General features: G+C 55.5%; 1 protein-coding gene across 8 annotated transcripts in view; it reads right to left on the minus strand.

Moving 5' to 3' along the window:
- Nucleotides 1-21,830, minus strand: part of LOC122365261 (ephrin type-B receptor 1-B-like) — a 111,977-nt gene extending 90,147 nt beyond the window's left edge. For 5 of the 8 annotated variants that reach the window (XM_043336301.1, XM_043336300.1, XM_043336295.1 and 2 more), the window contains exons 1-2: nt 21,627-21,828; nt 228-359 (exon numbers count right to left, since the gene is read on the minus strand). In XM_043336301.1, the coding sequence (XP_043192236.1) occupies nt 228-297 (70 nt within the window). In that variant the 5' untranslated portion in view covers nt 298-359; nt 21,627-21,828. Of the gene's footprint in view, nt 1-227; nt 360-21,626 lie in introns of all 8 variants that reach the window. The other 3 variants (XM_043336299.1, XM_043336294.1, XM_043336298.1) reach the window with 2 other exon arrangements.
- Nucleotides 21,831-24,501: the final 2,671 nt, after the last annotated feature.

Raw genomic sequence — 24,501 nt, forward strand, 5'->3', positions numbered from 1 at the left:
TTCGACGGGTCGACCAACTCGGCCCAGATGTGCTCCCGATGGCTACAGATGGACCCACCGCAGCGCGCCGGCTGACAGGAGCCCAGCGCTGGTCTAAGACAGAGCGCTGGTCTGTCCTGGTTACGGCTAGTCTGAACCAGCACTATTCTCAATCTGCAGCCCTCTGAAGCAGCGCTGTCTCGAGCCAGCACTGGCCTTCGGGTAACGGCAGAAGTTCTGGAACTTACCTTCCTCTGCCAGCGCCGGTCCTGCCAGCAGCGCCAGGAGCGCCAGCAGTGCGGCTGACGACAGCGCCATGTCTGTCAGCGCAGGTCACCGAAGGTCACCACAGGTCACCGCTGGTCACCACACATAGTCACCTGGTGAAGAGAAAGGTTCAGGTCAGAAAGCTGATCACAGGTTACCTACAGACTTCTACTAAGGTTATGCATTCTGGCGTCTCTGCTATTATATATTATGGCACAGTATTTCAAAGAAGATGCAGGACATCAAAACTTTGAGCACAAATAGCAAGCGAGCCGTTTAAAACTTCCCACTCAAAACAGCTCCACCTACGCCTTTCCGCATCTATATCTCTTGGTTCGGCAGCCTCGCTACAAAAGTTCAGCAACTCTGCTCGCCAAAAACTAGCGCCGGCAGATAGCATAGTGAGTCACGACGGCTGCCGTCGCAGCAACGATCTCTCAAAACCTCGCCAGTTGTTCAGAGTGTGGATCTGCTCTGTCCTAGTCGACACTCAAACCCACTCTTGAGCCATGCCCTCATGCCTCCGCGCCCAGGTCACTTCGTTCACATTGTGCACATGTTGGTGCTCGCGCCGGCCCAGCGGACCATGTTTGTTGTGGCGCAGCGCACAATCGGCGGCGAGAGGCGGCGCCGAGCGCCACACCACGTCTCGCCGCATCACACCACGCCACGGCGGCGGGTGGCGCGACTGACACCAGCACTGCTGTTGTGATAGATACCGGCTTTTGGTAAATACATAAACAGGACACAACCGGTGGTAATGGATCCTGGACGAGACGCCAGCGGCAGCGCAAAAACTGCTCCGGAGGGTGGGAAGACTGAGCGACGGTGGGGAGGGGAGACGGGAAGAGAGAAGAGGAGGAGCAAAGAAGATGGAGGAAAGTATGAGATGGCAAAAAAGGTAAAGGGTCAGATGATCGCCGCATCTTTTCACAAATCGTTTAGCTGTCAGCTTACCTGATCATGTGAAACTAAAGAGCCGCATGTAAAAATTTTGGTAAAAAAAAACACTTCACCGGTCCTTCATGGGTCTAAGCTACGCTTTGGCAAGCAACAAAACCGGATACGCTAAGCTGCCAGTGCAACTGACCGAACTGGGTTGGGTCAACATGCACAACAGCGGCAGCGGCGGATGGCGGGGTCAGTTTAGCTCGGTCAACAGTGTCTCGGAGGCCGTGTGACCTGTGCCGGCTGCGCAAACCAGCGGGCAAACATCGCTGATCCACAGTCGCCGCCGTCGCAGCTGCGGCGGCCACTGTGGGTCGCTGGTGGTGGGCAGACACTGCGAGTGCGGTCCCCAGTGGGCCAATTCGACGATCTGCACAACCGACGTATTTAGCTGCGCTAAATCATTTGTTATCTGCACAACCGAAGTATTTAGTCGCGCTAAATCATTTGTTATCCTGCTGCATGTGTTCTCAATAGCACTAAACCTGACCGTACCTAAAATACTCATCGAAACTAAACAAGATGATATTCATGGCAACTACGCTGGCGATGGGACCACGGTGACGCGCGGACCAGCCCGTCGATCGCGACACGCTGCTATCGTCGTCGCCGACGGGACCACCCACTCTCCGCCGGGTGACGCCTGCGACGCGGCGTTGACGCCGACGACGTTTATTTATTTTCCGACGGCGTGAGCTCGACGCGGGGCGTCGCAAACGATGTTTGTGCGCCTAAAAAGCTTTCAGTCAACTGCGAAAAGTGGTGAATTAGTGCGCCATTGTGCTAGCAAGGCGGCACGTGCGCTGCCGGTCCGCCCGCATAAAATGCATCGTCTTGAGTCAATACGGGCCCGGAATCCGGCCCGCATCGACCGCATCATTAGGTGTAATTGTTTTCACCAGAACGGCGACCATTCGGCGACACCGAGAGCTCATCAGGCCCATTGTTGGAGGCAATTATTGCTGCAGGTTCGCCCGGTGATACCATGTTCGCAGTCAATCCTTGCCGCCCCAGTGCGGTGTCGACGACCACTGAGAACTCCCGCAGTACACAGTCCCCGGGTGCTTTGAGGACGTGACATTCCGCGGCCACCGCCTCGGCCCGAACGGATTAATCCTGCCGTAAGCATGTTTGGAATTCGGCGAGGTGGACGGTGCGGAGCGGGTCGCAGGCGGCCGTCACGGTTTGGCGGTGCCCAGGTGCCCTGCCCGCCCTCCGCCGCCGCCCTCCGTCCTGCGCCGCCCCCGACCGCTCGGTCTCCGGCGCATTCCTCGCGCGGCCCGGCCCGTAAATCTCTGCCGGCGGTGGCAGTCCGCGCCCCAGAGGACCGTCCGATACATAAAGGCCGCTGGGCCATGGCGGCGGCTTAGCTCCGATCTCTGTGGCCCACAATGAGCCACAGAGAGCCATAATGAGCCGCAGGGAACGTCGGGATGGAACAACGAATACCAGTGACCAGCTCCGGCACGCTACAGGCAGCCGTATGCACAAAGGAACTATCAAACAATTACAATGCACGACGCACCAAGCCGGCACGACCCACATGTCTGCCAGCGAATCACGCAAACAAGAAGCTACAAACTCACGCCCATCACAGGGCCCTAGTGGCGTTACCCAACACCTCTCCAGCATCCCCAGACGCACAGGAGGCTCACAGGAGCTGCACCGGAGGCTCACCCGAGAGGCACGGGAGACGCACCGGAGGCTCACCCGAGACTCGCGGGAGGCGCCCAGGAGACGCAGGGGAGGCGCACGGTAGGCACAGGGGAGGCACGCCAACCGGCGCACAGTGGGCCGATATGCCATTCTAGCGCGACGGGGCCTGAATCTTCGAACGGAACCCTCGGTTTTCGCGAGTAATTCACGTAAAAAGCGGCCGATTGCAACGAAACTTTCAGTACCCTCGCGATAACTACTTTTACAGTTAACCTGAAAATTTCATGACCCTGACCTTAATGATCTTTGACCTGTGACCTTCTTTTGAGACCATGTTTGACCGGAATCGCGATTCAGCGTATGTCGGCTCGCATTAGCCGCGGGTTTGCAGTCTTTTCTTGGTTTAAAGCGCTCAAACATGAAATATTATGTTGCTCCCATGCATTAGGGTGAGTGTCAAGGTCACCAGAAGGTCAGGTAAGGTCATTGACCTTTAATGACCTTGGTTCACTTTTTCCAGTTTTACATGTTTCTAGGCTAGTTTTTGGAGCTGAATTCGAATCTAGCAACCATTTGAACATTTACTATGTAGCTTTGGTGCCTTCGTAACATGTTACAAAGCTGTCGGAGGCGGTTGCCACCTACTGCAAATACCCGGCAAAACCCTTACTGGTTGACCTGACCTGACCTGACCCGACCTGGCCTAAATGTATGAAGACATCATCTATGATCGTAAATAACATTATATTCGTGATCAGCACCCAAAAAAAAAAACATAGCAGCCACCCTTTACGACGTTCTAACAGGTCCCGATTTTCCCGATTTTTGGGTCATTGACCTGACCTGGAAGGTCAACCGATGGCCTAGGACCTTACAATTAGGTATCATCAGCTTCCTCTTGTCACGGGCAACATGCTCGTCTTTTCCGCGAAGCTCTAGCTCGATCAGGGGCGAAACGGCGGGGGGGGGGTCCAACGGACCCCTTCTATACGTTCGCGGCTGGAAAAACACCACTAGGGGCGAGGGTTAAGGCAAATGTGAGGGCTTATTTCAGAAAGACCGCTAAAAGAGCAATTGAATGCGCTTTCCCGCGACGATGTAGCTCTATTGGTCCCCGAGGTAAGGACCGGTTTTCGAGAAATGTTGATATATGCAACATTTTACCTTTGATGACCTCTGGTGACGTGACCTTTGACCTGACCTAGAAATGACTAATTACTCCATCTGGAATTTCGGGCGCTCTTTCGAATGCCACTTACTACGTGTCGCTACGTGGCCCAAGAGCCGAGTTAGAAGGGGACTGTTCAATCAACATCTCCCGGCCCGGCGCGTTTGACGCCGAGCACCGGTCCGGCGCGGGTTGATGTTTGGCTGCTACATCCAAAGTCGCAAAAAGTCGCAAAAAATGACTGTTGGATCTTGTAGTGCAATGAATTATTGACATGTAGCGAAGCGGTACTCCGCGGTACTTTTTTTTAAAGTCTATTTGTGTGTGACATGAATTATGTGAAATTATATTTTCGTCTTTAAATCTTTGCGGTGCCAATACATCATAACCAAGTAAGAGTTCGCCATTTTCATGTGGTTATGTGTGTTCTGCAGACCCGGAGCTATCGTTTGATGTATATAAATGTGGAATTCCTCCTCAAATTGTGATTGTTTTCGTGGATCAAAGATACGTTGTCGAAGAGTGCGGGGGACGAGTTCGGTCCAAACGATTCCGAAGTTCGTGTTTAAGCTGAGTTTTCGCCATGAAATAGCAATTGTGTTGGAAAACAAAGACCACAGCAATGTAGTATGATCATTTTTGAACAAATTGGTATAGGTTTCATTGCACATCCACAAAGTTCGATTTTTTTGCCCATGTCGTGCTAGACCTGGCGATCGGCCCAGTGTGCGGCGGCTGCGATACCTACGCCACAACGTAAACAGGCTGAGCCGGTCGGCAGCCGGCCGCGGCAGGTAAGCGGCGCTCGGCGGGTCGGATCACTGCACTGGCCGAGCTCAATGGATGGAGCGCACACAAACAGCGACAGCGGGTGGCCGGCGGCGGCGGCCGGTGGGCGCCGGTCCTGCCCCGCGCCACCCTCGGACCTTGCCGGAGCGGAGCGCCTGTTTGGCCACTGGGACAGGATCAGTCCGGGCCGTGGTACAGTGAGACGATCCACACAGACGTGTGAAAAGAACGTGTTGGATCTTGTGCAATGCGCATGATAGGGGCGTAAAACAGACAAGGAAAACGAAGGAAATACTGACTAAATGAGTCAACGAAACGCTGACTTCAACACGAAAACATGCAGCAGGAAGAAAGCACGACGAAGGAAGGATAAAAACAGGACAGTACTATCCAGATCAGATTGCGGCTAGTCGTTTGAATCGACTGTGCCGGTCTGTGGCAGTCGACTGACGGGTCCTTTGCCCAGCAGACTTGCATTGGTCTCCGCTGACAGCTCGGCCGTCCTGACATCCGCCAGCTGTCTCCGGCCCGTCTTCGGTGGCGACCTGTCACTCGGGCGCTCCCAAACGAGTCCCTCTGACGGTGGCCCGCCAGTGACTCCGGTTTGATAGAGCGATACCACCCCGTCTGTCGTCTGATCACGTCCCCGCTCCACAAACGTCGGTCATTAGGTATCATTGAACTCCACGTCATACCTGGCCAGACCTCTGACGTAACGTCATTGGGCAGATGGCGGCCCGTCATCACGTCACTGACGTGTCATCATCTCCTCCTGCGTCACCGACGAACTTCAGAGGAAGATGGAGAGCGTGAGGCGAACGAACGTCGGAGGCAGTTTCATCCCGGCGCTGGAGAGACGATGAGCGCTGCACGGCCGTCCCATGGCGGCACGATGGCCTCCGATGGGGCGGCGATGGAGCGCGCCGGCCGCGGCCCGAGTCTCTTCACGCCCCGGTGACGCGGCGAGGGCCGATTTCCGCCGCGCCAGCGCCGCCGCCCCGGGCGGAACGACCACCTCGGACGACGGAGGTGCCGCCCGAATTGGACGGGGGCCCGGCGGCGGTGTCGGCGAGCCGGAGAGACCGGCGGCGCTGGGCCGCGCGCCGGGCGGACCGGACACAGGGCGTACCCGGGCCGTTTTGGGACAGCCGCGGACAAAGTGAGCTGAACGGTCGTCGGCACCTTTATGCGTCGGCTGTTTAGCGCAAATGGGCCGATAATGGTGCTCCTTTATCCGGTGTTCTGTTCACGCCGGTCCTTTCTCGGCTGCTTGCAGCGGAAGGCTGCGCTCCTCCGTCGCGCCGGCCTCTACCTGCCCGGCCGGCCGTAAGGCGCATCTCGCCACTACTCGGCAGGTAAATATCGACCGTATCGCCGCCGCTAATACCGGTCCGGTCGGGACGGGCGATTTCGGCCGCCGATCAGATGAGATATCGCCCTTATGACGGCCACAAAGGCGGACGGGGGTTTGGCTCTGCCATTTTAAAGCGTACCGTGATGAAGTAGCGGCGGACCGGCGCGGCGGCCGGACCGGAGCTGTAACCTTAGCTCCAGATGGCTGGACGATAGGTTCTGTCAAGTCAGCGCCGGTCGAGGTAGACAGACGACCGCCCCGCGGCCCGGCACGGTCCCAGATGGAATCGGCGCCCGATCGACAGTCGTCCACCCGGCTAGACGACGGGTCCCGACCTCTCCCTCCTGCCCACCATTACCTAAGGTTTTGAGCCCACATCAAGACTCTGCCTCCCATTCTAACGGCTAGGGGTTCATTGTAGTAAGCACTGATCATGAAGACGAAACATCCGTAACCTGCCCTCAACTTCGCACCAACTACATTAGCCCTACCGTCTGGGCACCCTCCCTGTCACCCCCCCCCCCCCCTACCAAACCTCCCCAGTCTGCCCATCGTCCGGAACTTTCGCCCCTAATCGGCGACCAGTGACAGTTGGCGGACGGAACTTGGCGAAAGATGCAGATCAGCGCGGACGGGTGGTAAACAGGGGGTGAGGAAGCTGTCGTCGCCACCACCGCACCAGGCGAAGACGGCCGGCGGCAAAACAGGCGACGAAAGCCCGTCGCTCCTGGCAGGAGCCGGCTGGTATGTGTGGGAGGGGAATGGAGGGAGGGAGGGAAGAGGAGGGAGGGAGGGAAGAGAAGGGAGGGGTAAACAGTACGTGTGAGGACGTGCGTGAGGGAATCGGTCGACACGACGAAGAAAATCGGATTTGATGGACGCGAGGTGTTGTGCAGGACTGGCGATGTTTTTACCGCGCTGACCTATGTGAAGTCCGATAGTGTGCGTTGTATCGTGTCGTGTCACGTCGGATCGTGTCGTATCGTGTCGTGTCACCTGACACGCCATATCGTGACGTCCTTCTCATCTGTGGCGCGGTCCTTCCGTGACATGTCACCCCACCGGCTGCCCAGTCCCTCCCCGCTGCAGGTACCCCCACCCAGCTCCTCGCCGCCCCCGCCCCACCCAGCTCATCGCCGCCCCTGCCCGACGTCACTGGCAATGACCGGCTGCAGCAGCCCAACGTCAGACACACGCCGGGAGCCGACATTCCGACTGCAAAACCGGTGACCTGTTTTTAATGTCGGCGGCAAGACGCGTCTCAATCAGCACGCCCTCGCAGTCCGACGTCCACCTCTGCCTCGCGCACCCGGCTTGTCACCCTCTGGCGATCCCGGCTTCCGACTTGTGAATGACAAACGGTCTGAAATCTGCCCTTCGAACCCGCCCAAACTAAAAACAGGCTCGCCCACCAGCCTGTCGCTCGCCCTGCACGAAAGCCGGGGGTACCCGCCCAAGAGCATGTACTCGCTTCTCACCTAGAATGATAACCATCTTGAGCGAGGCCGACTTCTTCTTTAGCAACACCCATCACACACCCAGCACCAGGTGCCAAGCTGGTAACAGGCCGGCACCACACAGGCACCAAGCAGGCACCAAACCGGCACAAGCCAGTGCCTATCAAGCAACAAACTGACACCAAGTCAGCACCCACCTCGATACCCACCCTGCACCAACCACCTCGACCCCATGCCTGAGAGGCACCACTATGACACCCCTCTTCACAAGGCCCACAAAGGTCCCTCTGTTTCATGGTTTCCGGCGTGGCGATGCGAGTCGTCGACCGAGCTCGTTGAGTGACACCCGGTCTGGAGGGGCGCATTCCGACCGACCAAGCCATCGCCGGTGTCAGGACCACCGGAAAATGAGCGACGTTTGGGTGGTGGTACCGGTACGGTATAGGTACAGGATGCCCTCCAGCTTTCGTGTGTGCGTGCAGCTTTCGTGAGGTTTCCGTGAACGAGCGTCACGAGTTATAAGTCTTGCACGGCAATAGTTAAGAGTCAGGAGGATGAGTGCTACAAGTTAGCAATTGTGAGAAATTGCATGGGAAATTGCTATGTATGACTGGTGAGCGCTTCCAACGGAACCTAGCGCCTCGACTGTGAGAACTATTTCTTGACACTCTTATTTAAAAACATTCAGTATAAATGCAACTTTTGCGGGTTATATAAAAACAGCCAAACAATACCTAGATGTTACGCCCCAACGTACGAAATGAGTGTTTATAATGTTCTGGTACACAGTGTCATCCAGGTGTAACTGCGATCATGAGACCGAGACCTCAAGAATAAAGGAACAATGACAGCCGGATAGACAGCTGACACGCGGAGGAACTTCAAATTCCGGCTTATTCCGCCATCTGTGAGACGGGATTCCGAGGAAAATGTCGCTCTCTGTGTGCTGCAGCTTGTTCATGGTGTTGCAAAACGGTGCGAGGTGGCCCGTTGGTATATCCTGTCTCCGGCACGAACGTGATGGCAAGATTTGGGGAGATTAAATACATACTTGACGTCACTTAGCCTGAGAACATGTCAGCATGTCACCACTCTGTATTTCTGAGCCCGCGTAATCTCTACCACAAACAAACCTAAAACGGCAGAATATTACCACCCTTTGTGTAGAGCGGGACAGCCAATTCCAAGGGCCACTTCCCAGGCGTGGACACATGCAAAACAGCTGATAACGTTTCCCAAATGGAGCACGCCATTTATCGTATAAGGGGATCAGCGTTGCGGCCACTAAGCTCTTGGACAAATAAAACGTGAACAGCAGCCGGGAGAAGCCCAAACACAGGCTGAATATACACAGCCTCGATAACGTGCGTACCCACGCTGTCAGCGGTAGCTTAGTGAACAGGCCGATATGCCGCGCTCCTGGCGGACATTCGCTGAACGAAGCGAATGAGCCAATATGTCGTCACATCGGCTCGTGTCCGGCGTATCAGTTGGCCGCCGGACATTCGCTCAACGAACATAAACGGCTACTGCAATAACAGGACCCCATCCGCGGTTCGAGGCTATGGCAAATCATAATCGTGAAGGAAGGATTTCAATCTGCACCCCTCAACTGAGAGTGAATCTCTTTGTGAGAGTACTGGTAAAGTATGGAACAAAGAAACACACAACCACAAACTAGGCCTTATGTGGCGTGCTTCAGCTACTAAGCTGCCAAAGAAATGTTGAGAAGTCACCCGAATGCGGGCACATATCGCACAACAGCTACAAAACGCTAAAACCCGTGGGGGAACGGCCGTCAATCTAAAAGGTTCAAAAGTCGCTAAGAACGTCAAAGCAATTTCATTGTTGCGTCACGTTTAGGATCCTGTTGCAGTTAAAACCAAAATAAAGCATTGTTTACGTCACAAAGTATTCGGTATATTTTGACGGTTACTTTTGACAAAAGACGCATTTACACGATACACGGTTTTCCAGTTAGGCCAATCGCGTAAGAAGTTTTTTTCAGACTACTGCCCACTACCCAGGCTAAGAACAGAACACGGAACTTGTGTCTCCGCTAAGGTCAGCACCGTCACATTTTAGGATCTCACAAGCTACGCCCGGGAGGCTGCGATCACACACTCCAACCTTTTGCTACCAAGAACCGACGCAGCACATCAACGCTGACATAACCGTCGTCGTCGGCATCTTTCCTCCATCCGAAGACGCCCGAGGCGGGATTTTTAGCGACGCTCCGTCAGCCAGAACAACAGCACTCGGCTGGCACCGTCGAGATAAAAGCCTCGGGATGCTTGATTTGCCAAGCCGTGGCACAGCACTCAGGCGTCGAAGGCGCGCCGATCAGGCCTGGAAATTAATTAGGTGGTCCATTTCCGTCCCAGCCAACCGTCAAAAGCGAAGCGAGATTCCTTTAACTCGTCCAGAAAATGTTGATGGAAGACATAAATACGTTGGAGCTGGGACATGCGTTTCGCATGCAGGTCGCGGGAAGTCAGATGGTGTCGGTGATAGAGTCTATCGGTGGTGATAGTCAGATGGTGATAGAGGGAGTCTATCGAAATTCGCATGTCTTTGGGTGAGTCAACAGCGACAGTCACGTAAAAAAGAATCAGAGGACATCAAAGAAGCACACTCTTCAGCATCACAAGGACACAGATCACAGCCAAGAGACACGAACATTGAGCTAAAGACTGATGGGGCCGTGGACCCGGAATCGGCACAGCAGCACCTCCCGAGCCCTCTAAAAACCCGGTCTGCGTGACCGATCACCCTCACCTGGGTGGCCCCGACCTTGTGTGCAGGCTGCGCGGTCAAAAAGCGGGCATCCTACCTCGCCTCCCCGCATCTCAGCACACTCCATCTGCATAGATACCGCGATCCGCTGCTGTGGAGGTAATTTATTCCTCGTCGTATTCTCTGGCACTCTCGGTCCGTGTGGCGTGTGTGCGTTCCGTGCCGATCACGGGCCGATCGCGCCGCCGTGCACCGTCTCTGGTGAGCACAGGACACTCCTAAGGACTCTTGGCGGTGTGAGACGTCACCAGGGCGCGGTCAGGTCAGGGCAGGTAGTCAGAGGAGTCAGAGAACAGGCGGTGGAACAAGTGGAGGGCAGACGTTGGAGGGAGAAGCGGTATGTACGAGTTGTGTACCTGGTTGGGGTGCCGCGCGACAGACAGGTAATGTCGTGTTTCAATAAGCAGACCGGCAACAAAGCAAAACAGCGGATCCATCTTGCTGCGAGACGCGGCTGTCCCACCCGCTGGTGCGGCCGCTCGCGGGCCGCTGTTTTTGTAAACAATATAGCTCCTCTCCTGTGCCTTTTTCTCTCAGCCCACCTCCACCCATCGCCCTTTTTCTTTTCCACTTCGCTCACTTCGTCGCAATCCATGTGACACGTTTCGCTTCTTTACCTGACGCTTCTCCTTGCGCGATGCTACTGTTGTTTGAAACACCGTCCCAAACACCGTTGATCGATGCTGCTGCGCTGGCCTAGTGGTTGATGTCAAGGTTTATCACTACGGCAGCCCGACGATTAATAACGGCCTTCATGGCCGAGTGAGCGTGCTTGTTTATTTGTTCACTGACGCTTCACGGACCCGGTGTCGGCTGTCGAGCTGTGCGGTCGATCTGACAGCCAGGGAAAGAGCGGGCTTCTATTTGGACCGGGCCGAAGACCGAGGCTCTGCTTTACAGGTCCTGACGACCTCGCGTGCGTCGGATATCATAACAACCCAGCCGTCGGCACGGAATGATACATTATTCAATCATTTTCAGGAGTCGGCCCGGTATAATGAAATGGGAAAAGTAAGCGGACTCAAAAGCAGGTGGCCCGGCGATGTGGCCATCGCGCTCCGTCGTATTAAACGTCCAGGTGTAAGCGCTACTCAAAGCTGAGTCGATCGGCTTTTCCAGTCAGGCAGGCGGCCCGCGGGGCAAATTCCGCCTTCAAATCCCCACTCAGGAGGCAGTTACAAAAATGGAACAGTCAGATTCGGTCCCGAACCACCGCCTAAGTGACGCTTAATGTAATTCAATGTCGTAACAGGTCCAGCAAATGTATGGAAACGGCGTATTAGTGGAGAGGCACGTCCCCGTGTCACGCGCAGAAGTCGGCACAAACAACAGATAACGGGCCGGGACAGAGTGGCCCTAAACCGGACAGAGAAAGCACGCGGCCTTATTGGCCGCGGGGACACAGAAAACACGGAAATATGCTGGACTGGAAATAGGGGGATCACAAGAGATCAGGCAAATCCCAGATTCTCTATGTTTCTGTGATGAGGGTGCGGGAGACAACGACTTTTTTTCACTAATGGTCTGCATGAAAGTAATTGGAAAACAGACAAAAGAAAGAAAGAAAAACATGGTCAAGATGGTAGGTACCTACTGGGCACTGGTTTCCAAGATGACTTTGATATAATCTGCGCGAACTAGTAAAACCGACTTCCTAATTTCATGAAATAATTTATTTATCATTTCACTTTCAGTCTTAAACTCTGTAGGTGTTGAAGCTAGAGTTCAAAACTTTTCCCGATTGTTGGCCAGATCATCGGCGTTTGAAATACAAGGCCCAGTATTCTGAAAATTGCGGTCGGCAGAATAAACAAGGCCCAGCGAAAACACGCCGACCTGCCAAAAACAGTTCGCAAAGTTTTTGCAAACAGATGGTGTCAACAAATGCGGTATTTGCTGCAGTTCCTTCGACAATAATAAAGTCTGATCATAGTTATGGTGACCCTACATGCGTCTGTAGACAGAAACACTGCTGAATTTATTTGGGAAATAATGCTGATACATGGGATCTTAACAATCCGACAGGTTGTGATTGAAATAAAAGTGGTTCAGTACAACCGATCGGCATAATAACATATCAGCTAACTATGACAAAACACAGTCATTATGAGCACCCACAGTCGGCATGCAAGCTGTCCTTTTACTCGATGAGTAATGGCACACTTATGAGGAAAAGCAGCTGCCAACACGCACGCAGCAGCACAACCAGCGTCATTAAATCAGATCAACCACCTCCCACTAGCGCCCTCCACCAGTCCCGCAGCTCGCGCACGCGTCTCCGCACCTGCACTTCGAACAACAGCTCCACTTGTTACGCGTTCCCTACTCCCGGGCCGATCCATCAGCCGGATCGCCGGCCAATATAGATGGTCGATATGGGCACCCCATTGTGGCCTGTGCATATCGCCGGCCGTTTGACGGACTGGGGGGCGCGATCGCACGCACGTTCTCGGTGCATGCCGTGCGCCAGCCGGCGTGGTAGGGTTGAACGGTATGTGGGATGCACCTCACGCGCCCCGCTCCTGCAGATCAGCTTTTCAAACCGATTATAGCCAGGGCACCGAGGATGTTAGACGGTTAGACGCTCCATTGGCAACCTCAGCAAGCATCCGTGCAGCAGCAGAAATCGGAATACACATTCAGTTCAGCATCAGCCACATGCGTTAGTCATGCTATCCGGAGTCTAATCACCTGGATGTAAATAAAACTGAAGCAAAGCAAGAGCACGTTCAAGCCTGCCCCAAGTGTCTTGTGCACGCTAGCAACGAGTTAATAACGCCAGGACTGCCGCGTGGTGCACACCCGGGGCATCAAGTTACGTAGTGAGAACAGGTAGCCTCGAGACGGTGCACTGTGCGGGTGCACCGCTGACCTGCTGCGGCGGAAATCGGACACTCCACCGGCACACCATGACGGCATGCAAGCCAGGTGTCGCCTTCTTGCATACCAGCTCAGGCCGGCGTCCTACCAGGCGGCCACCCGCCGCCAGCGCTGCCTACCGCAGCGAGGCCGTCCACCACCGGCGTTGGGAGGGTCCCCTCGGGTCCGCGCGGTCGCCGACACGGCTCGACCCGAATCGATGCCGGTCAGGATCCGGTGTCAGCGTGTCCGAGACAGACGGAGCCTCGTCACGATCACCCTCCCCCAGGACGGGAGGGGGGCGGCGCAGGGCGCGGTCGGCGCAGCTCGTTAGGAACAGTGGCTGCGGATGCCGGCTCGCCGCCACGTCGATCGCAATCAGCAATCACGGCCGGTGGTGTCCGGCTCGGCGGGTCCGCCACCGCGCCGCAGCGGGGCGTGAGAGCGTCGGTGAGCGCTGATCGCACCGTGACAGGTCCTGTTTGTCCAGACATTCGGGAGCGGAGGCGATGGCGGCCGCCGCACTGGGGTCGGGCAAACACCCCGCGACGGCGGCAGTGGGTCCTGGCGCCACCGCCACCACCGCCACTGCCACCACAGTCGGCAGCCCCCGCCGTGTTACCAACGCCCTTCTTGGCTCACGTGTGGGGGCGATACGGCGGCAGTTTTCAGCCAGCTGACCGCTCAGACGATTAGCGCAAGTACACAGGTGGTAATCGATGCATCCTATATCGAGTATGAATGCCGTTTTTGTCGTCAGCACTCTTGTTTGTCGGAGCCATTCGTGCTCCAAATTGCCGATCTATTCGTGTGCAAGCGCGCGTAAGATTGCTACCACAATCGGTACGGGTGAACGCTAAACACACGTTGGAAGGCGATACGGACCGGCATTTTCCCCTGACAGTGCGCACCAGTCGCTGGCGCGAGCCCAGGCCCGGCGCGTCGGCACCCTCCATCCATCGCCTCTGACGGGCGGGCTGCAATTTTGGCCCCGTTGGCCCCATAATGGCGGTGGGATTACCCGCCCGACCGGGCACATGATACAGAAATCAATGACCGACCGTGCAGCGGCGGCCGCCAAGCGACCGACCGCTTGTTGTAGGCACAATGGACAATCGGCCCTACCGCGGCGCCATCAAAGCCGCGCGATGACTCTTCGTCGGGCCGATCGACGTTTTCGACGCGTCCGCCTCAGAAGTTTTTGTTGCCGGAGAGGAAATGAAAAAGAGTTGCCGGCCGTGGCCAGATGAAGTTGGACGGGAGTGAGCTCGACTCGGAAACCGAGGCGCGCTGGTGGAGGGAGTTACGTTCCGGAATGAAGACAGCAGAACGGATGTGGTCGCTGTGAATGGAGCAAACAATGGACACCAGCCACGGCGCCTCGTCGGCTCACTCCACCACACCGTCTCACCAGACGCGCGGTCGGCCGTCCCGTCGGCCGTCCCGTTCGCAGAGATCGTGACTGTATCGGTGATCACCTGAATTCCTCCCCAAACCACAGAGCAATGACACGACCCCAGTCCGGCTAACGAGCTGTCGAGCAGCGCGACAGAGAGCTGTAATAACTCTCAGCTCTCGGAGATCCGGTTCATGCGGTCATTTCGGTCACTCAGCTGGCGCTCGATCCATCCTCGGTCCAGTCACTCACTTCCCGGGCCGAGCGTTTGACTTTGTAGCCAGGTTTGTCTTTGTGAAAACTACGAGCGTGACCGCGCGACGGTTGAACTCGAGAGCGACTGGCAATTCATCAGCGCGTCCGGCCACCGGTCGGCTCGCTGGACGAGGAATGTTTCCAAGGCCGGCCGGGGGCCGGTCGGCTCTCTGGTGACAAAACCCGTCTGGTGCAGAACAGGGAAACGTCTGGGCACTGATCGCCGACCGATAGCCGTACCGCGGCCGACTCGCGGAGAGTCAACTCACGGAGAACCGACTCACGGAGAGCCGACTCACAGAGAACCGACGGGAGCGCGCCGGATGTGCGGACCGAAACCGTGAGCCGTGAGACCAGGCGTGATCTGAAAAACCTGCAGGGGAGCGGTGCGACTCTAAAGAGCAAAGGTGTTGAGAGAGCTGTGAGCTGCTTCCAGAGTCATGAAATGTCATCCAGGCGAGCCGTTCATGAGAGGTCAGCCGCTGGATAACACGAGGGATTTATCAACGTCAGTTTTCTGTAAACGGAACCCGGCCGACGGGTTCCAAGCAGGCGCTGGCCAGCACACGTGGGTCACTAGAATAGACCACTTCACAAACGGAGCGGAAGAGCCCGCCTCTCTAATGAATTTCCAGTCTAGCGGTCCCGTTCTGTCCACTGTCCTCCCTTCCAACTTTCCTCAGCCCCACGTGTCCTTCCACGATCCATCAACCGCCCCGGATGGAACCGCTGTCCGACCACTTACAGCGGGGTCGTCCGTCGCGCTGCGATGACCGCATGACACGCGCTGACCGCTGGCCGACCACCACTCGACCGCAGTCGCCGCCCGGCGTCCACCGAACCCCTCCCGCGCGCACGACGCACGGGGGACGGCGAAAAAGAAACATCGGCTTCCGTTCTGGGTAGATGACCGATGCGAGCCGCCACGGGGCGCCAGTTCAGACCGCAGGACACGCACAAGGCCCAGAGAGACCGACACCGGGACATGGCGAGACAGGTGGGACAACAGCTCCTGCGTGTTTAGAAGAAACCTAACCGCAACGCACGGCTCAACGCGGAAGGGGCGGGATCGTGACCACGAGGACACGCAGACTCTCTTTGGGCCGTTATCCGGGGACGATACGGCGTGGTTCGGTGGCCAGAGCGGGAGAGGGAGGGACGGGGAGGATCGCTGTTTTCCTGGGGTCGCCGGCAGCCAGCGTGAAATTAGACACATCCGAAGAGACAGGAGCCAAGACAGGGAAGCCTGACAGGGAGAGACACTAGCGGCGGGGACAGGCTGGGAGTGGTTGGGACCGAGAATGGGACGTGTGTTACGGAGGGTCCCGCCCTCCTCGGCAGGCTCGACACGCGGCGCGCCCCAGTGCGGCGGTGCACCCCAATCGAATTGGGGGCTGTAAAAGCGCCAGTGGCCGGCACGGAGATTGGGACCGGACGTGTCTCCGTCCGACTGTATGGAGCCCACGACGCACCGCTGTTTATGGACCCATTAGGTCTTCCATGGAAGCCAGCCTTGGGCGCGACATTAAGACATCGGCACGGCCAGCGTGGCGGGCAATGATACACATAAAACCTTCTCGGCGACGTTTACAGCCACCGTAAAGCGAGCCGCCGCGTATGATTCAGTCGCGCGAAGCCAACAACACGTCCCAAGAAAATAAAATGCGTCTTCTTCAGCGAACGACTGGCGAGGAAATTCTATTCTCCGCCCGGCTGCTCGGCGCTACGTCGAACCGCACACGCAAGCTTGGCTCGGATCAGCGCAATCTCGGCAGCCAAATTCTATTCAGCCGATAGCAGTTTCCCAATATCGACGAGGCGAAAACCATCCGCCCATCGCAAATTGCCGCCGCATAAGCGGCTTACTCTGTGAAATTTTCATCAGGGGATTTTTCGTCTGATTGGGTGGCAGCGCGCGTTCGGGTTGAATTTCCCACGCAAACTTCGTCTCTCGTCGATGCTCCAGCGGCTGCTGGGCGGATCAACACTTCTCGGACCCGCCCGGCGACTCGCCCTGCCCCACCCACACCGTCAGCGCCTTCCCTCGCACCTCGCGCTTCGTCGCTCGCGGCGGTGGCCGTCGACGAATTCTCGCCGAGATTGACCCCGTCCGCGGGCCGACATTACGAATCATTGCTTATTCATGGCTGGGCGCGAGGGAGGAGTCGCCGCCGGCTACCTAGCTGGGTAAACAGCGCCGGTGGAGACAGATGGACTGCGGGGGAGAGCCCACCGCAAAAACCCGGCCCCGGGCGCGGCCGGCCGGATGGGATATGGGATACCGAAGCCCTCAACGCGCACGCTGCCGGGGCAGGGCGTGGAAGCCATGGAGTGGTCGCGAAATGGTTGAAGGTTATCACTAAATGTGCAGAGGTATTATCCAGCAACGTGATATTCCTTGCTGGAAATTCCTGATCGATAAATGCGAGTAGTTTGCAGCACCCCAAAATGTTAACTGCAATGTCATTAATGCCAAAGAGTTTAGCAGCATACCACCACAGCGTAGCAAGCTCCCTCCAGCATCCATGACCATGTCGCGCTGCCTCTCAGGTCAGAAAGGTCAGGGGTGGGCGCGGCGTAGCCTCGGGCGCATTGATATGCCGTCGGCGGCCGGGCTGATCAGAGGGCAGCAGAGCTGGTGAGATGAACGACCCCGCCGCGCCGGGCTCGCCAGCCACCCATAACTCGCGACCGGCTCGCGGCCGCGCCGACCTGCCCGGTAAGGCCAGCCCCCGGGGCTCGGCGAGGTCCACCGCTGCTGCTGCTCTGCTGAAGGTGTCTTGCTGCTGGTGCTGAGGGAATCCTGCTGCAGCACTGGGTAAGTGGAAAGGCAGTCTGTTTGCTCCTTGCAGAGCAGATTTTGCATGATGTGATTTTGGTTAACATTTCTGCGTGCTGAAACGTGCACTGTAACTGAATGTGTGCTACTGCACCCTGCCTCCCAGTTGCTGTGGTACAAACACCGAGTTCGCGGCGTTAAACATCGAATATTCACCACCTCCACGACGGCGGCCACTCTCCTATGCCGGTACAAACCAGCGATTACCGTCCTTTGCGTGCCAATCTCAACACCGCGCCGCACAAGCTTCAGACACATGCAAATCACATTCCGATCGGAGCTCGCTGCCGGCTCGAGGCGGGTTTGGGGTGGCCTCGGCCAGGCAGGGTCGGGGTGCAAGCGGCGGGGAGACACATCCCCCGGCTGGGAGCGCCCGCTCAGAGTCGCTCGTGACGCTATTACAGGCCGCTCGTGAGCCACACCGCTGGCCGCCGCTCTGCAAACGTGCTGCTGACGCCATCCAATTAGACAATGACGCGCTGTCCGCACTGCTGGGAGACAGTGGTCGCCGGACACTACAGACCCGGGTGGGTATCTGGGTCCGGGGATCGGGCGGCCATGCGCGCTCCCCGCCCACCCGTCTGCCCGTCTGTCTGTCCGCCGCCCGGCCTCCCGCCCGCGGCGGAGCGGCCCGCCCGGGGTGCTAGGAACAACCGTCCGCCGGTGACCAGATGTTGGTGTGGTGACCAGTAGGTGGGCCCGCTGCTGCCTCGTGAAATGAGAACATGATTCTGGGTCTTCCAGACTCGTATCACGGTCCTGGTTGCTTCCAGTTGGTCAGGGTGCCAAGCGCTGGTGGATCTATGGAGTGATGTCCAAGAAGCAGAGCTAACACTGCATAATGAAAATTAATACCTATGTCCCTTCTGAGCTAGCATAAATACTAGATCTATTGGCTTTGCTGTTGCTTCAGCTCTTATCTCCGTGGCTCTTGACCCTTTGTCACGTTGAAACGGTCCAAGCCAATACAGCACATCTGACCCACACAAGTTTGATCAATACGCCAGCCATGAATACTTCAACAACAGGCCAGCTATGGCTCTGTTTAATACAGTAATGGATCCGGCGCTGACATAGTGGGGCACGCGTCAGGGGGCACTTTATAGCCCGGCGGCCCCATAACCCATGAGGCGAGCCGGAAAGTTTTCAGCTGCTTCAGACTTGGCCGCTATCGGAGTGTTTGATTTCTGCGGGGTTCCGCACACGGTCGGTTCGATAGAGCACCAGGGAAGGAAGGCCCTAGCGGTGCGCGCCACGACCTCGTCAGAACTGCCTGACGGCGGAGCGACGAACCGATAGACCAGAACCGGGGCCGCGCGTGTCGATCGGCCGGCTCGACGACCTGTCCCCCGGGCAATTGCAGGTTGGCCACGGACGATGACACAGAATGCTAGTTAGGCCGTCGACAGTCGAGCAATTGAGTGTGATTTATTGGTTACGGGAACTCTAAACGGCAGTTGAAAGAAGGAATCTAACGACCGGTTTGGTGAGTTGAAGTTGTGCCAAAGTTCCTAAGTGGATACCCACATGAAAGGATGTTACTGACGACTTTTACAATCGATAGATCAATGGTTTATTTTTGCGTAAAGAAAGAGATCAAACGTTTGAATCGTGCGTGGTGACGGCCAGTTTCACTTGCTAGCAAGAAATATACACGTGACGCATGTAGATCATTTCGTGATCGGGATTTATGCTTAAAATTCCTCTGAAATGCAAAAGCTTCTCGCACTTCTGTCCTCTAGAAGCTCATCAATTCTGAAGTAATAAGGGTCCAAGGATTACAGTTGTCAAGAAACTTTGTCCACAGAAACTCGCAAATATACAGAGGTCATCAGTTTTACCAAGGCGAGACATTTGCTTACTAAGGCGCTAAGCTGTTTCCAAGTGTTAGTTATATCTAATCCGACAGACTATATCCTTTTTAGAGGGAAACAAATAAATTAGGCCATCTTCATCAATCGTCAATGTCTTCAGCTCGTCGCGCTTACCAACATTGTTGTCTTTTCGGTTGTCCTCTTATCACTATAGGCTCATCCTGCCTAACCAGCCCAATATCTCGTCTCGTTTTCTCGTCTCGTCTCGCCTCCTGTCAATTTCGGCTCGTATCACCCTTCTCTAGCTCGGGTTACCCTATCCCGCGATCCGACCGATCCCCACCTGGCGCGGAGCCGATCAAAGGCTGTGTGTCAGCGCCTGCTAACACGACCCCGCTTCACTGGCCGCGCCGGAGAGGGCTGGTAAACTCGGCCGCTCGTCCCTCGTGGGTCCTCCCCGCTCCCCCATGCGTCGCTCCGGCCCCGTCCCGACCCCAGCCGGCCGTCCCAGCCGGTCGGCGGGCCGGGCCGGTGTCAGATACCATGGCGCCGCGATGGTCGGCCGGCCCCCTCACACCGACTGAAAGGACCGGGCGGCGGGGGGCGGCTTTTGGGCGGCCGTGGGGACGGGCGGAGGGGAGGGTGAGTGGGGAGAGCGGAGGAGAGGGAGAGGACTGTTTGTCCGCAACAGCAGCAGCAGCTAGGCCCACCGTTTAGTAAGGATACTGCTAACCACTCCCCAGGCGATATGAGGCAGTCACAGCACTGAATAATGAATATCAGCAACCGCTCACAGCAACTGGTCATCAGCATTCGCATACTTTCGTTGGAAATCAGTCCCAAATTACACCACCATTCGACCTTCATCAAACACCCTAACGCAGCCAGCGTCAGCCGTGGCACAACCCAGTACGGTCTCCTGTTTGTAGCGTCCAGCGTTTGACGCCCGCACAGCAGTGGTTCCCAGTTCAGGGACACCTGCTGATGGCATCTTACGCCGGTCAGACTCTGCTAAAAACCAGCCCGGGCCCAACTCCGCAGCCTCCCGACAACTCTGGAGGTGCCTGATGGGCTGCTGGCTGAGCTGCTGAGCCGTGTGCTGGCCTGTCTGCTCGCAAGCTGGCCTATCTGCTGGCCAGTTTGATTTTTTGAACGAACTTCTGGTCTGTTCACGATCGTCATTATATTCGGATTGTATGCACATTCTGATTGAAACTGATAGTTTTCCTCCAGATGGCTGGTCTGTTGGCCAAGCCGCTGACTTTTCTACTGGTCTGTTCGCTAGTATAACTGCTGTCTGCCTGTCAGTCTTTCAACTGCTGGCGTTGGAGATGACGCCCGTCGCCTCTAACTCAATTTGACTTGGATATGACACACGGCGGCACGGTGTCATACTGCGGCGTGACCGACCGATCATGCATCAATGGATCCGCTCTTACTGGGTATGTTAACCACTGCTGAGCGGTTTCTCCTGGCCCTGACATCACAAAGTCGTGTCAGTTTCCTGGCCACCGAACCACACTGGTCTCCCGTCAAATTGGCCACTTGTGGCGGCAACGGTGCCGTGGCGTAAGTGCCATAACTGCACTCGCTTGCATGTAAATTGCAGAAACAGAGGAAGAAATTTCCGTGGAAGTGTAGCTAAACGCTTCTGCGGGCGTTGGCCCGCCTGCAAAAGACGTGTAAGGAACTGGAGTGACAGGAATTGAAGACGTTGAATGATGACATGGGTGTGAAGTTTCTAGCGAGTTTTGATTTGATTTATGGCAGCTGAGTGGGGAGTACGTGAGCTGGCCGTGGCGCGGCGGATTGGTCAGAAAGTGGCCTCTTCAGGGCAGCAATGCCGGCTCAGCGACTTGGGAAGAGATCACGCCACCGACACATTGACTCCTCACGCAACGTCCAAACGATCGATCGAAACTCGGGGGCCATACTTTCCAGAAAGCCAGCCTTCAGGGAAGTCAGTGATCTCATAAATAGAAATTTTCATGCATTTCAGCAGGGACATGGTGATGAAAATCTGCACGAAAAAAAAAATGTGAAACTTACTTGGAAAGGTAACCATAAGCAGCTGGGCTCCAAAGTTCGGTATGTCGTACGGCACCGCGCTCACTGTGACTCACACTGGTCTGACCCTTCGCTGTAAATCACCGCTGCCGTTCGACCCAGTTCGCTCTGCGCGCCGGTCGTCGCGACACACACCCCACGGTTCGGCGCCCCTCCCTTCACCACGCGCTCCCGAGGCGGACTGGCGGCCGGCCGGCTCCGAACCATCTGCCGCTTCCTACCTGGTCACGTGGGTGCCGCCGACCAATGGGAGCGCCGGCCGCCGCGCGCCGCCGGCCCTGCTGGCGTGAAGGAACGCCGGCGAGCAGTCGGGCTGCGAGGCGAATTCCAGCGGGCACACAGGCGGGATTCGGGCCGAACCCGCCTCGACCGGGGGTGGGCGCACAGGGCCACCGGTGCCGGGGTGTTTAAACTGTGGAGACTGGGCGCCAGAGCTGAATGCCACGGTCAAAAGAGTCGATTTGGTCCCAGCCGAGCGCCGCCGTTCAGAACCGCTCCGGCCGCGCCCGCAGCCGCCTGGCAGGTTGGCGATACTGTGCCGCAATGCTTTATTATCGGGGAAATGCAGCGGCTCACAAAAGCGTAGCACCAAACCACGGTTACAGAATTACCGGTCATTGACATCATAATGGGGACAGCGGAACGGCGCTTCGTATTATTGCATTGTAGCGTGCAACACCTTTTGCTGGCTCATGGCGCGTCTTCCAGAGAGCCGGAGCTACCTCTGCACTGAATACCGCTCAGATAATATCGGCGCCCGCTACTTGTATCTGCGCCTGCCCAAAGATAATCGTATTTTATGCTAAGCAAGTATGTTTGCCCCGGCTCGCCGTAAATGAGACAATTAGACAGTCACAGAAACTTTATACCCATTATGGGAGGCAAGATAAAGCAGGTTTACATCGTCCCTACTTGAGATGTTTGCGTCCGAACGACCTGCTCCGGCTAACAGAAACACTGCCTGAATGATGACACTTTATCGGGGCACTGCCGCATAAGACCGAATTACCGGTCTGAAAAGTCAGGCAGACAAGATGAACGCGGCAAGTATAATGACATGCACTCAAACGTCAGGTCTGGTCTAGGGAGTGTTTTAGGGCATGATGTGCTATGACACCTACATGTTCTTGCACATATATGACTGGGAAGATCATGGTAGGGACCTCTAGCTCTTGTCGGCCTAATTGACCATCATTGGAGCGGATGTACAAATTGCAGGGCGAGTCTGGGTAGACTACTTTAGAACAATGACGTATGAATAATATGTGCGGTGACGTGGCAAAAAGTGTTAGTGGAGCGCAGAGCTCGAGGCTCACACTCTAAATTGTGATGCCACTTCTGATGCTCATTTTGGAACACGACGTGGAACAGAGGTATGTAGGTAAGTGGTTACCTATATATAAATAATGACCATGCATCAGTCATCCTGGATGTGGCCCTTGATGAGGAAAAAGCACGTCATATATCCATACCATATGCTTTCTGCTGAACTTCCTTCAATTAACTCAATTTCCTATTATAAAAATTGCAAGCCAAAAAACATTTGACGTGTTTTAGCGCAATTTTTACATTTATGCCTTAAAGCCTCTAAATGTTTAGGTAATTAGAGTCACCAAATTCATAAGTACGAGCTTTTCAATATCTACCCTGTGTGTTTATAAGTGCCATAGGAGCAAAATTTCCTGGGGGAGGGTCGTACCAGCCCAAGCCCCCTAGCAGTCCGCGTTATGAAAAGACCTTGGCCTAGCGAGGGGCTGTGAAAACCTCGAGTCGCTAAACATCACAGCTTTTGGATTACGTAATAAATAAATATTAATGTTTACATGACTTATCATTAAATGCCTATCCTAACTTTTGCCATGATGAAACCGTCACCTTTCGTCTTTGCAATTTAACGCCCGATTCACTCCCGGTCATTTCTGAGCGGGCCATATTTCAACTGCCTCCAGGGCCAGTTGCACAGTCGCGAACCAGATGCATATTTACATATGGACACGATGATTAATGCGCCAATTCATCATTTCAACACACGGTGGTACTTTGAATGGGTGGCCTGCTGGGATGAGTTCTGCACTATGCAACATTAGGGCTAGGCGCGAAAGGATTTGAAAGCACCAGGTGGTCGAAAGGGGTGAAATAGCTATTAAAACCGATGTTATGTGATAATATTTAAGGGAAATTAATTGAATGCAGCATAAATTGCTTTAAATCTGCACACATGTTATGGTGATACATTAATTGCATTATCTTGATGATGCATTAAACAAGTCACAGCACACTTATCAGACTCAACTCAATCTGACACTCGCAAGGAAAATACAGTTTTCCTTCGTTTCTCCGTCTATCCAAGGCTCTATCATTTGACCTGTATTGACCGACTTCGTCTTATTTCAACAGGGTTTATCGAGCCAGATTCATATTTCTGCGTTCGCTGAGCGCACGTGCGTCAAAATCAGGCTCGTTTTCTAGCATCACCAGTCACGCACGAGCTCTTCGAGACGACTCCATTCATAATCCGCCAATCTCGCGCTGAGCTAGGGCCGCGCCCCGAAATAGCGGGCGTTGCGCCACAGCCAAACGGTCAATCTCCTGAGAACGTACTGCGCTCCGTTAATTATGATGTCAAAATATGACGTGATGGGAAACAAGTGCGAGTGACGTGTCTTAGCACACGCATTGGCGTTCATTTGGTAGTGCAGTTCTGCGGTAACCATGACAACCGCGAGAGTCCTAACATTCATCTGGAAATGCTGCTGAAGATAACTCGTAATTAAATACAGGAAAAGCACTGAAATGGGGCAAAATTGTTTCAGCCAGACCTCAATGCTCTCCAGATCGTGTGCGGCTGGCAGATTGC

Source organism: Amphibalanus amphitrite, unplaced genomic scaffold (assembly GCF_019059575.1).
Source record: "Amphibalanus amphitrite isolate SeventyFive unplaced genomic scaffold, NRLGWU_Aamphi_draft 000726F_arrow, whole genome shotgun sequence".
NCBI classification, from domain to species: domain Eukaryota; kingdom Metazoa; phylum Arthropoda; class Thecostraca; order Balanomorpha; family Balanidae; genus Amphibalanus; species Amphibalanus amphitrite.